Source organism: Drosophila montana, unplaced genomic scaffold (assembly GCF_035044405.1).
Source record: "Drosophila montana isolate Dmon_TW-CO22-7 unplaced genomic scaffold, ASM3504440v1 contig_3200_1, whole genome shotgun sequence".
NCBI classification, from domain to species: domain Eukaryota; kingdom Metazoa; phylum Arthropoda; class Insecta; order Diptera; family Drosophilidae; genus Drosophila; species Drosophila montana.
In genome coordinates, this window is record NW_026998080.1 from 6,677,103 (window position 1) to 6,690,657 (window position 13,555).

The 13,555-nt window shown below is 40.3% G+C and overlaps 2 protein-coding genes across 3 annotated transcripts; one reads left to right on the forward strand and one right to left on the reverse strand.

Annotated features, from left to right (window-relative positions):
- Positions 1 to 599: 599 nt before the first annotated feature.
- Positions 600 to 12,257, reverse strand: LOC135432077 (uncharacterized). Of its 2 annotated transcripts, XM_064687548.1 has the most exons (7): positions 12,006 to 12,257; positions 11,643 to 11,715; positions 3,337 to 3,505; positions 3,005 to 3,276; positions 1,950 to 2,207; positions 896 to 1,027; positions 600 to 819 (listed from the first exon to the last, which is right to left on the reverse strand). In XM_064687548.1, the coding sequence occupies exons 2-7, from the start codon at positions 11,706 to 11,708 to the stop codon at positions 721 to 723; spliced, it is 996 nt and encodes a 331-aa protein (XP_064543618.1). In that variant the 5' UTR covers positions 11,709 to 11,715; positions 12,006 to 12,257; the 3' UTR covers positions 600 to 720. The 2 variants fall into 2 exon arrangements, with proteins under 2 accessions (XP_064543618.1, XP_064543619.1); XM_064687549.1 differs by lacking the exon at positions 1,950 to 2,207 and having other exon boundaries at positions 646 to 819; positions 12,006 to 12,233.
- LOC135431554 (uncharacterized) lies at positions 4,940 to 7,133 on the forward strand. Its single transcript, XM_064686762.1, has 3 exons — positions 4,940 to 5,556; positions 5,631 to 5,857; positions 5,919 to 7,133. The coding sequence occupies exons 1-2, from the start codon at positions 5,353 to 5,355 to the stop codon at positions 5,823 to 5,825; spliced, it is 399 nt and encodes a 132-aa protein (XP_064542832.1). The 5' UTR covers positions 4,940 to 5,352; the 3' UTR covers positions 5,826 to 5,857; positions 5,919 to 7,133.
- Positions 12,258 to 13,555: the final 1,298 nt, after the last annotated feature.

The following is a 13,555-nucleotide window of genomic DNA, read 5'->3' on the forward strand; positions in this document are numbered from 1 at the left end:
TATGTATAATAAGTAAAATAAGTACATACATATAAGTAGACACTCGCATAAACACAACCACATACAAGAGCAAAGCTAATTAGAATAACAATACTTTTCAATAAAACATTTAAACTACAGTCTTACTTAAATTCATGAGAATTGCATAGAGGGGCGAGTTTTATTTTATTCATTTGAAGCGTAGCGGGGTTAATTAGTGAAAATCTGAAGTGAACTTTGCATTGGGATTACATACATACCTACATACATATACACTACACACATACTATAAATACATACATACATACAAAAAGGAAAGTAAACTTACCCGTGTTTGTTATAAAAAAGTTTCAACTTTTTTGAAGAGCAGGCGGATTTATTTACCAAAACTGTTGCTTTTGCAAAAGTCAACTGAACTAAGCTTGTTGTCATTGTCCTTCTTATGCGAAATTAAAGTTTTAATATTTACATTCAGGTATTTTATGTACGTGATTAATCCCTGCTGTAATCCTATTAAATACACCTTGTTTGCCTTGAGCACCCTCGACACAGTCCTACTTCAAGGCAAGCAAGTACTAGAATTGGACAGATGATGGATTATGGCACATTTACAAGTTAAATTCAAGTTTTGATATTGTTCCGCTTGTGAGGAGGGGCTTAGTTCGCTATTGTTTTTACCACTTAATTGGCTTTATTGATTATATGACATTGAGTATAAACTTATGCGCTATATATGTGCACTTAACCCTGGAAAGGCTGAGCTGCCGGTTGCGGCAAAGGCTGTCCACCCGTCAAAGCGCCCAGGCTCTCCTGCAGGGAGCGCAAAATGCCAATGGGTATCTACGGAAAGTGTGAATATGGACAAACAATTAAATGGACATTTACACAAACGACGACGGCAGTTCGAGTTACTCACCTCAAGTGCGTTGCCCACAACTCCTTGGGCCTGCGGCGCAATGACGTGGCTGCTGACGCCCTGCGGCCTCTGGCTGGCGACCTTTGCGTACTTGCGCGTCTGCACCACCTTGGCTTCACTCTTGGGCGTCGCCTGTGAGTGCAAAAACCAAAATAAATGTATATTGAGCAACAACGAAAAAAATTGCCAATTCATGCTGGCTATGAAAATAAATGGCAGGCAAAAAACATGGCTAATAAAACCGAAAGCTAAATAAATGCCAGAAATTATATATTTTGCTGCCACCAAAACGTAAACGAACAAAACACAAACAAGTCGGTTGCAACCGACTGCGTAATACTCGTTCACGGTTTGATTAAATTCTGAAAATATACCAAATTATTATATAAATTTATGGATGGGTATTTTCGGCAGTATCTTTGGGCAAGCCCAACATGTACTCCAGAGGAGCCGATATATATTAAAGAAAAAGTTGATAAATTGAGTATTTAACTGAAGCACAACAGATTCAGGAGAGCCCAAAAATGTTACGAAATTATTTATCCATCTTTTCCTTTTGTCTATTGCAAGACCCTAACTAGAGTTCAATACGGACAGACGAGCGGGCATTGCAGAAATCCAATATACTCTATATACACTCCGTGAACGAGCATAATAATCAGAATGAAAACACATGCAAAAATTATTGAAAATATTTCAACAAGTTGGAGCAGCAGCTGCTGGCGCGCCAAAAGGATACAAAAAAAAAAACCGCCCACAAACGTTTTAAATAAATTTACAGCATAAAGTGGTCAAATATTTTGACCCAAAAGCGAAAGTTGCAACCAAAAGCCAAAAGCTGTTGCTGCTGGCCATATTCCATATCTAAATGCTGTCTGCTGTTTGCTGGACAGTGGGTGTTGTGTGTGTGTGTGTGGCTGTGTGGGTGTGTGTATGTCTGTGTATTTTTGTGTATTTGTGTGCATATGTTCTGTTTGTTGGCTTTCTCTGCCGCCCATCGCCTGTGTCTGCGCTTGTTTGTGCTGCTCTCGTGGCTATTTTGACAGTGTGTTACCTTCGCCGACTCGTCAGAGTGTGACTTTTGGAGCTCCTCTTGTGGCTGCAGCTGCTCCAGATCCTCTTCGACGCCCACCTTACGCGTTATGTAAACGGTGCGCTGCCTTTGACGTGGGCGTTTCACACGTAGGCGTGGTCGCTTCACAATTATTAGAGGCGTCGGCTCCTGTCTACTCAGGCCGGCCTCTGCGGCTGGCAGAGCTGCAGCGGTCTGAACATGATTTTCATTGATTTGAGTGGTCGTACTGTGGTCTGACTGAACATGGATAGATTAGGGAGGGTTCAACACACAACCAGACAGACACACACACACACACACATCGATTTGTGTGCTGTTGGCATTCAACACGAGCTTAAATTAAATATAACACACGCACACAGTATTTCCACGCTGAGCATTGGCTTTTTGGCTAAAATACGCCTTTAAGCTATATTTAATAAGTGAATTATATTCCATTAAAAAAATCAAACTTGACAGCTGCGCGAATATAGTTTAGGCCGTCAAAGCTATCTGACAGCATTTGTTAATTAGCATAACGCTAATTTTTAGTAATTTCTATATGCAAAAAAGATGTATATACTCTTGGATATTTTTTTTTGAAATATCTCAAGCAAATCAAGCTAGTTGGTTTGTTCTCTAAAATAAACATAAATATGCGTCTATCTATAGCAAATTTGACAAATGACGACTAGAATCTGGCAAGCTTAGAGCTTTGAAATCAGACTCCTATAAACCCTGCAATTATTATATATATGAGATATTTTGTATGCTAATCGCTGAGCACATCACTAAGCTTATGTATTATTTTTCTCAATGAAAAACTGACGATAAAATAAAAAAAAACAGACATCTTAAGCGTTTTAACACTTTGAATTGATCTCTTGCAATTTTTTTTAAATTTTTGGAAATACAAATGAATGATGACATTGCATATTATTCAACTATATTCGAAATCTAATTCTAGAGTATCGTCTAACCAATATCCAGACGATGTAGATGCTATTGCTGCGACATTAATGGGCTTCTATTCAAAATCTTTAGCAATTACTTACATGTTGTGCAATCAGCGAATACTTTTTGGGCGGCTTGACCTTCTGGATATGGCTGGGCGCCGTTGGCAGCACTGGAGGCAAATCTTCAACAGCTGGCGGACCAGAGGTCACATGTTGTTGGCCGACTTGTGCGGAATGGACGGACACCTTGCCGGGAACGTGCGCCTCGGAGCCGATATAGCCACGCTCGCCCACGCTGCCGCCGAGCAGGGCGCTGGCGCCAATATCATCGTTGGCCTGAGCCGCTGCATATGCACCGCCAGCCGTGCGTCCTACGAATGTGTTGGATTAAAGTGTGAATCAAAATCAAATTAATAAGTGCGTTGTATTACCGTTAAGACCGCCACCAATACCAGCTGCGGCACGCGATCCCCAGGGTGTGCCCGCCGAGGCGCTGAGTCCGCCGTGGGCTGCGTTGCCCGTCAGCAGACCGCCGAGTCCGGCATCCGCATGGTAGCCGGCGAAATTAACGCCCACCTTGCCGTCGCGTAGTGTAATCAGCTGTGAACAGGAGATACGATACAGATTAGAGAGATGAGCTGAGTATGGTGCAGTGAGTTGGCCAAAGTTAGTTATACATGGCGTATACTTAATGCTATTGAAAGTTGCGCTCATTGTTTAGGCACGCCGAAACTTTGTGCACAAGATGCTGGCGCCATTTTTCACAAATAGTAAAAGTTTGCGTGCCCGAAAACTTTGACTGAACACCTGCAGATATTACTGCAAAAGGTTCAGGTGGGCAACAAGTTTACACACATAATAATCCTGGGCTACCTGCCCCACAGATCTAGTTGCCAAAAAGCTTCAATCAATTTAAATTAGGTTTGGTAACTTTCTTAAAAAAAGACCGAAATACGAACGAAATTCGATTGAACACCTGCGTTTACGGCATTTACCATATACGGAGCAAAATATCAATAAGAGCTGCCTCTTAAATCATAAATTTCAATTAGAGCGGAACTTCTGTTCCTCAAATATGATTTATACGATTTGAATGGTAGTTTAAAGTCTTTTAATAGTAAGTTTTGTTCAACTGAGGTTTAGTTTTCCAAAAACATAAATCAATTTTATCAGTTGTTTATATAACGAGAGTAAGTAATAGAAGGTCTCTGAGTTTGTTTGAAACCTTTCATTAATTGTTTGTGCTACTTTTTTAGAATGTTTAAACTTCTTTTTATCATTTTAGGAAGGTTGCAAATAAAAAAGAACAAAGCAAAATGATAATATTTTGCCAAGCGTTTGCCATTGGTCTTTAGTCTAATTTATTTTTAATTCTGCAGCTGGGTAAGATGTTGACGTCTTTTCAGCCGAGGACGGGACGAGGTACAAAAAGAGTTCTGGCCAGTCTGCTCTGTGTACTCTCACCTATGCAAAGGTTCATGGCGAATATACGCACATTGTGGGATCGGAAATATCTTCCTCCATGACAAAAAAAAAAACATTGCCTTATGTCAAGTTATCAGAATATACTAATATATTATTATGTATAACAAATCGAGAGCTTCTTAAATGAGCTTAGATTTAAAATGTCTTATAGCTAGGGCCATTTTCCTATGCAACCTTATATTTTCCTCGAAATAATGACATTGATTGGGTTTTTACACAAATAAAGTGTCAATATTATATGCCCCAATATCTGTTCCTCATCTTATCTACTTGTCTATACATTTCGTCATATACTCTCTGCAGCGTAGCCCCAAAATTCCGATTGCCCAATCACATACATATGTGTGTATCTGTGTGTGGGCTTTTCCCTTTGTAAACGTACACATTACATGTTTTAAAATAAATTATAAATATTTGCACAGTTTGCTGTTATTGTTTCATATTTGATCAGCTTAAACATTTAACATTTATGTACGTAAATGGGAGCGCAGCCGACACACAAATCTATATCAAAGCAAATGATAAGCTGATAAGCGTCAGTCGCAACTCGAGTGTGAGCGAGTTTTTAATGTGCCAGTATAGCATATCATGGTTATGAATGCAGACCGCATTGTGGAGAACCCCGGCTGCACAAGACTCAAAGCAAACAAAACAGCCTCAGCAAACGATATTATCAGCGTTGACAGACGGAGCGGAGCGCGTAAAAAGAAAACAATGTTCAATAAATGAGGCACGACTGCTGCCAGCCAAGAGAGCGGTAAAACAATAAAAAACAAAAGCGAACAAAAAATAACGTGCAACTGATAAGCAATTTGAAGGTAGACAAAGCAACAATATTTAACTTGATCACCTGGAGGCGAATCATTTGAGTTTCACACCTAGCGCGTTGCACGAATCTGTCAAGCGGAGGCAACAGAGTCTCTGTGCGTATTTGTGTGTGCTTGTGTGTGCCACCTGTCGTCATGTTGACACACACAACGCTGCTTATCAAGCGCAGCAGCCAGTTGCTGCCGCTGCTGCTGCTGCTGCTGTTGGCGGCATTGCGCTGCGATGGCGCCACGGTCACCTGGGGGCAGGTGAACAAATACGCCAGCACGCTGCATGCACAAGATGTTTACCTCGCGGATGCGAATGTGAATGTCACGGATGTTGTATATGGCACACAGGTAGGCGTTATAAACATGTGTCCACACAACATCGAAATAAGTATGTTATACAACATGGACTTGTTCACACACAGAACTCCAAAGCTGTCGATGCCTATACGATTACGGCGGTGCACGCCTACGATATGACGCCGCCCGACGGCGATGGCGGGCGGGCGCAGCTGCTGGACGGCGGTGTGGGCCAACAGTTTGCCACGGTGCGTTTCCAGCGGCACAGAACGGTGCCCGTGTTGCACTATCAATTGGTCATTTACGGTGTCGAATTGTGAACGGCTGGCAGGTGACAGATGACAGGTGACAGGTGAGTTGTTGCCACTTTACCATATTTTCAATCTCATTCGCACTCTGCTCTCTCCATCTAGCTCGCACGCACTGGCGCTCTGCTGATGTGTTTTTGCTAACCATTTATGTTTTGTTTTTTTTTTGAGTCTCACAACTTAATTAACTTCTAATTAAAGTTTGAATTCGGCTTCCTGCTCGGCGGCAACAGCGACAGACGGTAGCTAACTAAATTATAATATTGTCATAATTAAGAGCATGAGTTGCGCTTATTAAGTTGAAAAATGTGAAAATTGCATTATAAGTTACACACAAACACACGCACGCACACACACACGGGCAGAATACACGTCGGAATTTAACATTGTGCGACATCTTGACAGAAGCCGCGGATGCTGCTGTTGCAGCTGCTCGTAATGAGATGCAAATGCGCCCACTCCCACCCACACACCCTTACCCACAAAAGCACACTCACACACACACCCTCACCCTCACACACACACAGCCGCTTAGCGGTTTGGTTTGCAGTCGTAAGTCGCTTTAAGCGCCCGATAAATGCAGCTTAATGCGAAAACTACCTCCCGCCCCTCCAAGCCGCATACAGCGCCCGCCCCACTTAAAGTACAATTTGCACGTAAGAGGCTTTAGGCCGATTAAGAAATAATATATCTACATATAGTTGTGAGCAATCGCATCATTCAAGAGCTCATTTTGCGCTTTGCCTTTACCTGTTCGACTTTAAGCAGCGACTTGTGGGCGTTTCTGGGCAATTTCCATCCGCCGAATGGCTGTTTTTATGCCTACGACTTAATTAAGTATTCATATATATCATTAGTGACTGTGACTAGTAAATCTATATGCATTCAATTAATCCACTTTTACGTAAAACTTAAGCCCGAATAGATATTAATTGAATGACTCACACGAGAGATAGTTTATGCACGGTAATCATAACAAAACAATTGCGTTTTCTATAGAAAATAATTAATTACTTGATCAGAGTTTCATTAATAGATAAGCAAAACTACCTTATTATCTGATTGGAATATACAAATATTGTTTTGTTAATATTGCCTTTGGCCTTTAAACAGCATATTAGGGTTGCAAGCTACGATAAATTTATCGATAACAATCGTTTTTTCAGCACGATAAGTATGCAAACTTTTATTATACAACAGTTATTTAGTTTGATTGATGATTAACATATTATTTATTATCAAAAGAAAAATCCTGAATTCTTGCGATTCAATATTGAGTTTAGTTAAGCGATAATAATTGGGCCTGACTATGATTAATTTTCGATATATTCAGTTAAATCAATGTTAGTGTCAATGATCTAAATCAATGTTTTGATTTTCTAAATTACCAATAACTGTTTTCAAAGCCTTTTTAAATTTGAAATTTTTAATTTAATGTACCTATGCGATTTTAAACTTTGTTGTTGTTATTTTATTATTTATATGATTTTAATATTAAAAGTTTATATTATAAAAATTATAAATTTAAAAAGTTTCAATCTAGCTTCTGCTGTTTTTCAAATAATACACTTTTCTTATTATTTGTATAACTATTATTATTATTTGAATATTCAAGGTATATATTTTAAAAATTCAATCTAACTTCTGTTTGTCAAATCCATCCTTAGCCTGAGCCTAGAGCCCAGCACCTCCTCCAAGCGACGGGCTCAGCTAATTGTCGCTATCAAGTTTATATATGACAAATGCATTAACGAGTTGTAAATAAGCTGTTATAACCTTTGCACTGACATTGTTTTTATCTAGTTTACTTATCTCACTCTAAACCCGTCTAATATATGCGATTCTTTTGTGTTTATCTGGAAAACCTGTTTAATATTCCCCTCGATACAATGTAAAAGATGACATTCACATCTAACTCCCAAAAGCTTCTTTGAAAAGTTAGCAACATCTTTCTATAAATTATGAAACTAATTCGCCATTGTTCCGCGAGACGTTCAAAAGAATTCTAAAGATTCCGACTGTGCTTAGGGCTGAACTCAGCTCAGCAACAAAAGGACATCTAATTTATAGGAACTATTTGAACTTCAGCATTAAATTGAAAACGTTTATTTGGCATTATGTGAAGAGCTGTGCTTGTGCTTTGTTTGCTTGTTAAATATTTGCACGAATTCATTGAGTTTTGCTGTGGTTCGGCAATTGAGTTGATAGCTCGAGTGCGTTGCTTGTAAATGTCTATATTTGCACTTTATTTACGGAGCTGACAGAATTTGCTGATAAACATCGGAGCGTCAATTCTTTGAATGCTGCCAAAATATAAACATTCAACCCGAATGGGACATTGTGTTGTGCTAATTTACGCTGCAGATTTCAGATTGCAGCGGTCCTCAGGCCACAGACAATGCTTAACGTAACTCGGGTCTTGACCTATAATAATTTTCCACACTCAACTCTTTGTGAGTCGTTGCCGCAAAGTATTTGGCCCCAAAATAAAGCGCTTAGAGTATTTGCATGAATTTACCATGAAAGCTGAGCTAAAATTATAACTCTGGCTGCAACCCTTTACAAAAAAGACCATTACGCGGCCCTTAATTTCAATTTCAATTGTGTACAATTCCCACGACACACACACACACACCACAATTTACTGGCTGCGGCTTTGTATATATATATATTTATTTTTGGGTTTTTTTTTTTTTTGGCTGGCCGCCCGTACAAATGCAAATTTCATGCATGCGTTGATTAAAATCTAAATTCTAGCCGCCCGCCAGCGCCGGGCCCGTAAACAAATAGAAATAAACCCAAGTTGCTGAGATTTTCAAGTTGCGGTCGCCGCCGCCGCGCAAAGTGCCCAAAATTGTTACGGCTTGCGGCAACCCCGAAAACTTTGGCTCGACGACATCCGGCGAGCAACACAAAAAAAAAAAAAAAAACTGGGCTTATAAAACTGCAGCAGACAAACAAAGAGTGCGGCGAGAAGATACGCCCAGCACCTAAACACACCGCGGCCAAACATGTTTTACAATTTGCCGGCGAGACCGTTCGCAACGGGCCACGTTTGGCCTTTTGCCACCTGAGCGCCCCCGGACAGGCAGCTCAGATGCAGCCAGCACCCAAAAACTGACAGGACACGCGACAGCATGCTATGCTGCTATGCGGACAAGTGTTTTACACACACACACACACTTAAACATGCATGCATGTTGTCTTGCAGTGAAAATATGCGCCGCATTTGCGGGGGCTTGCACAATGCGGCGTATGCGTAATTAGCTAAAAATTGCTAAGAACGTGGCCGTTGGGTGCAACCGACTGCTTAATACTCGATCAGAGTCCTGCCAAATGAATAAAGAGATAACGATTCTGCCTATAAGATATAAAATTGTGTTAGATACAGATTAATGCTATTTGCCATGCCCCCTGTGAGTGTAGCCTTAAATTTCGTAACACTCAACGTGACAATTGAGTACTTTTGAGTACAATTGAGTACAATTGAGTACCTTTTCTCTAACCTGAACCTGTTGACAATCGATAAAAAGGGTTGAAAGGTATCCTGCAAATTCATGCCACATGCAGGAGGCTTCTCTGAACCCATTATGTATGTAGATGAATGATTCGAACCATGTCCGGCTGTCTTTATTTCCCTTAGTCCTTAAGTACTTGAAATATAGATCGTACGAATCAACGAGTTTCCAGAAAAACGATAAGAATCGATATTGACTCCTCTCCTATCTCTGAGCTTATACGAGTTGAAGGCAGCAGAATTTGGTATGTAGAATAACTTGGAGTATACACAGACTCCGAAATGATCACTTCTAAGATACTTCTTAGATACTTATAGTCTATTTTGTTTCGGAAATGAGCTTCAAATGTCATAAAGATCGGACTATAAGCTGCGAAGTTAATTCACAAGCGAACGGGCGGACACGCAAATGGACATTGCACAAGACTAATATACTCTTTTTAAAGTTCATGATAGGGTATAATTACCCTCCATTTGTGTTTGTCTCAAAGCCATATCAGATTGCGCATAGGCTGGTTGAAAGTTCAAGGTGGTCGCTGTTATTAAAATGCTATATATGTATAATCGTTAGCTCCGGCCAAGGAGTGAAAACAACACACACACTCACACACCGTCACACACACACACTTGAGCGACTAGAGTTTCACACACTAGTCGTGCTCGTGGATTAATGAGTTACCCGCGCGGTGTTTTAATGTTCAAAAGTAATTACCGCTTGCGTCTTGGTATGCAATTACACGAACTGCTGAATAGCCATATACTAAAATTCTCCATTGCCGCATTTAATAGCCGGTGCATTGCGCAACAATTTAATATGCCCAAAATCCACACATTGCCTAGCCACCTCCCACCTCCCACCGCCCACCGCCCACCGCCCATTGTCCAGCCCTCGCCAAATGGCGCAAATCAAGAGCTGGTCCCGTTATCGTTTGAATGTGCAACAAACCGCAAATGAAATCAACACCCAGTATTTGTGCTTGCTTTGACCCTTGACCCTCGTGCAACATTGGCAATCAGTTTGATTGTTCAAGTTTATGCCGCAACTCTGTTTGAGAATTTGTCATTCAGCTATTATTAAGTAAATACATTGTATTTGACTTTAGTGCTGTTTCTTAACACTCACAATATTTTTGTTATTTTTGTTTTGTTATATTTGTGTTGAATACAAGAATCCAATTTTGATCAATTTTATAGTCAAATTCGCAGAATTGAAAACTGCGTTGTTTGTCAGTTAGTCCAATGAAGAGTTAGTTGTACTTTGAGAGAAGAAAACTCGAGCTTAAATTTTGCGATAGTTAAAAATACTTTTTTACGCGTATCAAACTAACAGTTTTTGAATTGAGTAGAATTCAATTTTTTAAATAATATACCTAAGTTCAAATAAGCTCTAAGTCGAATAGAATTCCAGTCTTTGAATAATATACCTAATTTCAGATACGCGTTAGATGATCTTTAAATAAGTCTTATGACCCTTAAAAAACGTTACATTTCGTCATGTTTAAGCCTTTAAAGAGTTTTACCATCTCATAAAGTATATATACACATATATAATCTAGACGATAATGGAAGTAGATATACCTAGCTTTGGCTGTCTGTCCGTTTCCCTATCTTCCTCTATTGCCATATCATAAAGCTTCCAAAGTCAAAATCTTCTGGAAATAAAGTTTTTATATGAAAATATACCCCATAGCTGCCACATATTTGCAAGGGTATATAATTCGTCAAGAGCTTTAAAGTTATGCAAATTTTTAAATGTTCACCTCAGTCTCGGGCATGAAATGATAAAAAATGTTGAAGAGCCGTTCATTGAAGTAGAATGTGCAGACTTAAGGCGAATAAGGAAGTGTATGATAATATAATGATATTTTTTGCATAGGAAATTCTTGAAAAACTCTGCCGCATATACCCTCTACTTAAATGTGAGTGTGTTCGTGTTCATTTGCGCTGGCCAATCTTTGCACAGTTGTAAATAAATAAAACAATTTGAGGTCTCGCGTTTGATGGGCCGCGTATGCGTACATTCCATGGAAAATAATTGAAATATTTGCATTTCGCAAAACGAACCGGCCAAAATTGCTAAAAGAATTAACCACAAAATGGTTTTGTGGCCCAAGGGGTGGCTGGGCACATGCCGGTCGAAGTTGTTTGCGAGAGTTGGCTATGAAGTTGGTTAGCTTAATCACAAAGTTCGCAGCACATAGCACACAGCACACATGAGTGCGTAGTTATGAAAGGTGTTTTCAAAGTACAAAGTACAAGAATATTCAACTTTATGCTTCATACTTAGTGGCTAGTTGGAAAAAAAAACTCACCTGAGCTGGGGCCAGTGCGGCTTGCAGCAGCAGCAGCAGGCAAGCTGCTCCGAATTGGGCAAACATTTTGCGGCTGAAAAACAGGTGAAACAAAATTAATTTCTTGCTTGGCCAACAGCCGTAAGCTGGCGTTGCAAGAGAAGCTTGCAAAAAAACAAAAGACTCGTCTGTTTCGGTATGCGAAACGCGTCCCCCAGCCGGCCGGACGGACAGTCGAGAATGTCGAGAATTCTTCAAACCGAGTCAAGCCCAGCACAGAGGCGTAGTCGGGCCAAAACCAGCTGGGCAACAACTTTGTAGGCGTGCCAGCCTCTTTATACATAGCATCTGCTTATTATGTAGAAATGTTCTGTCAATTTGTACCTGTACACTTTGTTTTTGTTTTTCTTTAGCTGGCTTTGCCTTCAATTTGAGCTTGCTTCTGCTTCTTGCACTTTAATAAATCTCAGACTCGAAAGAAACCCGTCCACTCGCGTCGCGTTGTCGTTTAGCACTGAGTCCGACTCTGAGTCAGAGTCAGAGTCTGGGTCTGAGTCTAAGTCTGAGCTGGGCTTAAACTTGAAACGCGTAATGGAAATAGCCTGTGCGACGGGGGCAACTCGGGCTACTCGGGCTACTGGAATTGGATGTCTGCTGAACTGGATTTGAGTCGTAATTAAAATGCAAACGTCTGTTTATATAGGAATTTATGCGTTCAATGTCTTTTGTGCATCTATAATGGCAAATAGAATAGCCGAACAGAGCACGAGATAAGCGAGCGAATCTGATGAAAGTCTATACAAATATGCTGTATGTATATTAAGAAAGCAGGAGCTATTTAAGACACGCCGAACATTAAATACCCTTGCAGAAATGTAAATCGATTAGTGAAGCTTGTTAAGATGGGTTTGGTGAAATTATCTTAAAAGGCGAACACTTTGATCTATAAAGCTATACGATATAGAAGTCTGATGTTAATAGAACTTGGATTGTGTGTAAAGAGCATAGAGAGTTTAATAATTATAGAGTTCGGTCAACATATCTTGATAAACAGAAAAGTTGTTCATATCATTCCAGGGCAGCAATATGAAATAGTGCTTCGATCCGGATAGTTACTCAAAAGCTCAAAGACAGACCTATGCAAAGTTTTTCGATAATAGCTTTTAAACTGAGCAACTAGCTTGCATAGAAGCAGCCAGAGGAATATGACTATATAGACTCGGCTGCTGATACTGATCAAGAATATAAAATTTAATCAGATTACAGACGTCTCATGCTATGCGTCACACTTAATGGCAAAGTTAAGCTACCCTCTACAAGTGTATATCAATTAGCTCTGTGTATATGATATATGAACTCTTGCATTTAGCTGTGGCTGGCTGCAATTGCGCATACGCCCCAGTGGCAAGTATTTAAGTGCTGGCAACCGGTTCCCGAGCATTGCATTAACTATTAACTCCATTTTATCACTTGAGCCGTGGAGTGTAGCTTTTATTTCGGTCCGAGCCAGTTGTTTCGTTGAATGTTTGGCAATGCTGCAAGGCCGCCGGCTGCAGTTGACCATAAAGTCGCGGTTGAGTTTCCATTGCGGTCGCATTGAAGTTTTTCGACTGGCGAATGTGGCATGGAAACGCACTTTTATGCGTCACTGTGGATTATAATTTGCACCGCATGCGGTTGAACGGGCCTCTGCACTTTAAGCCTTGCCACAGAATCAAATGCCAAATGCCAAATGCCGCATGGCCATTGGCCATTTATCTTTGCAGCTGGCGTGGGCCTTCTTTTTTGAAGCTGGTGAAACGCTTCTTTTATTCTTTCTTGCCCTAATAAGCGCTCATTAAATATTCAAATGACAGCGGCATGACTCTGTGCGGGCATCTGGGCAAATGTATTTGGCTTTTGTTCGATTCGTTTGGCCACGGCGGCACGTGCTT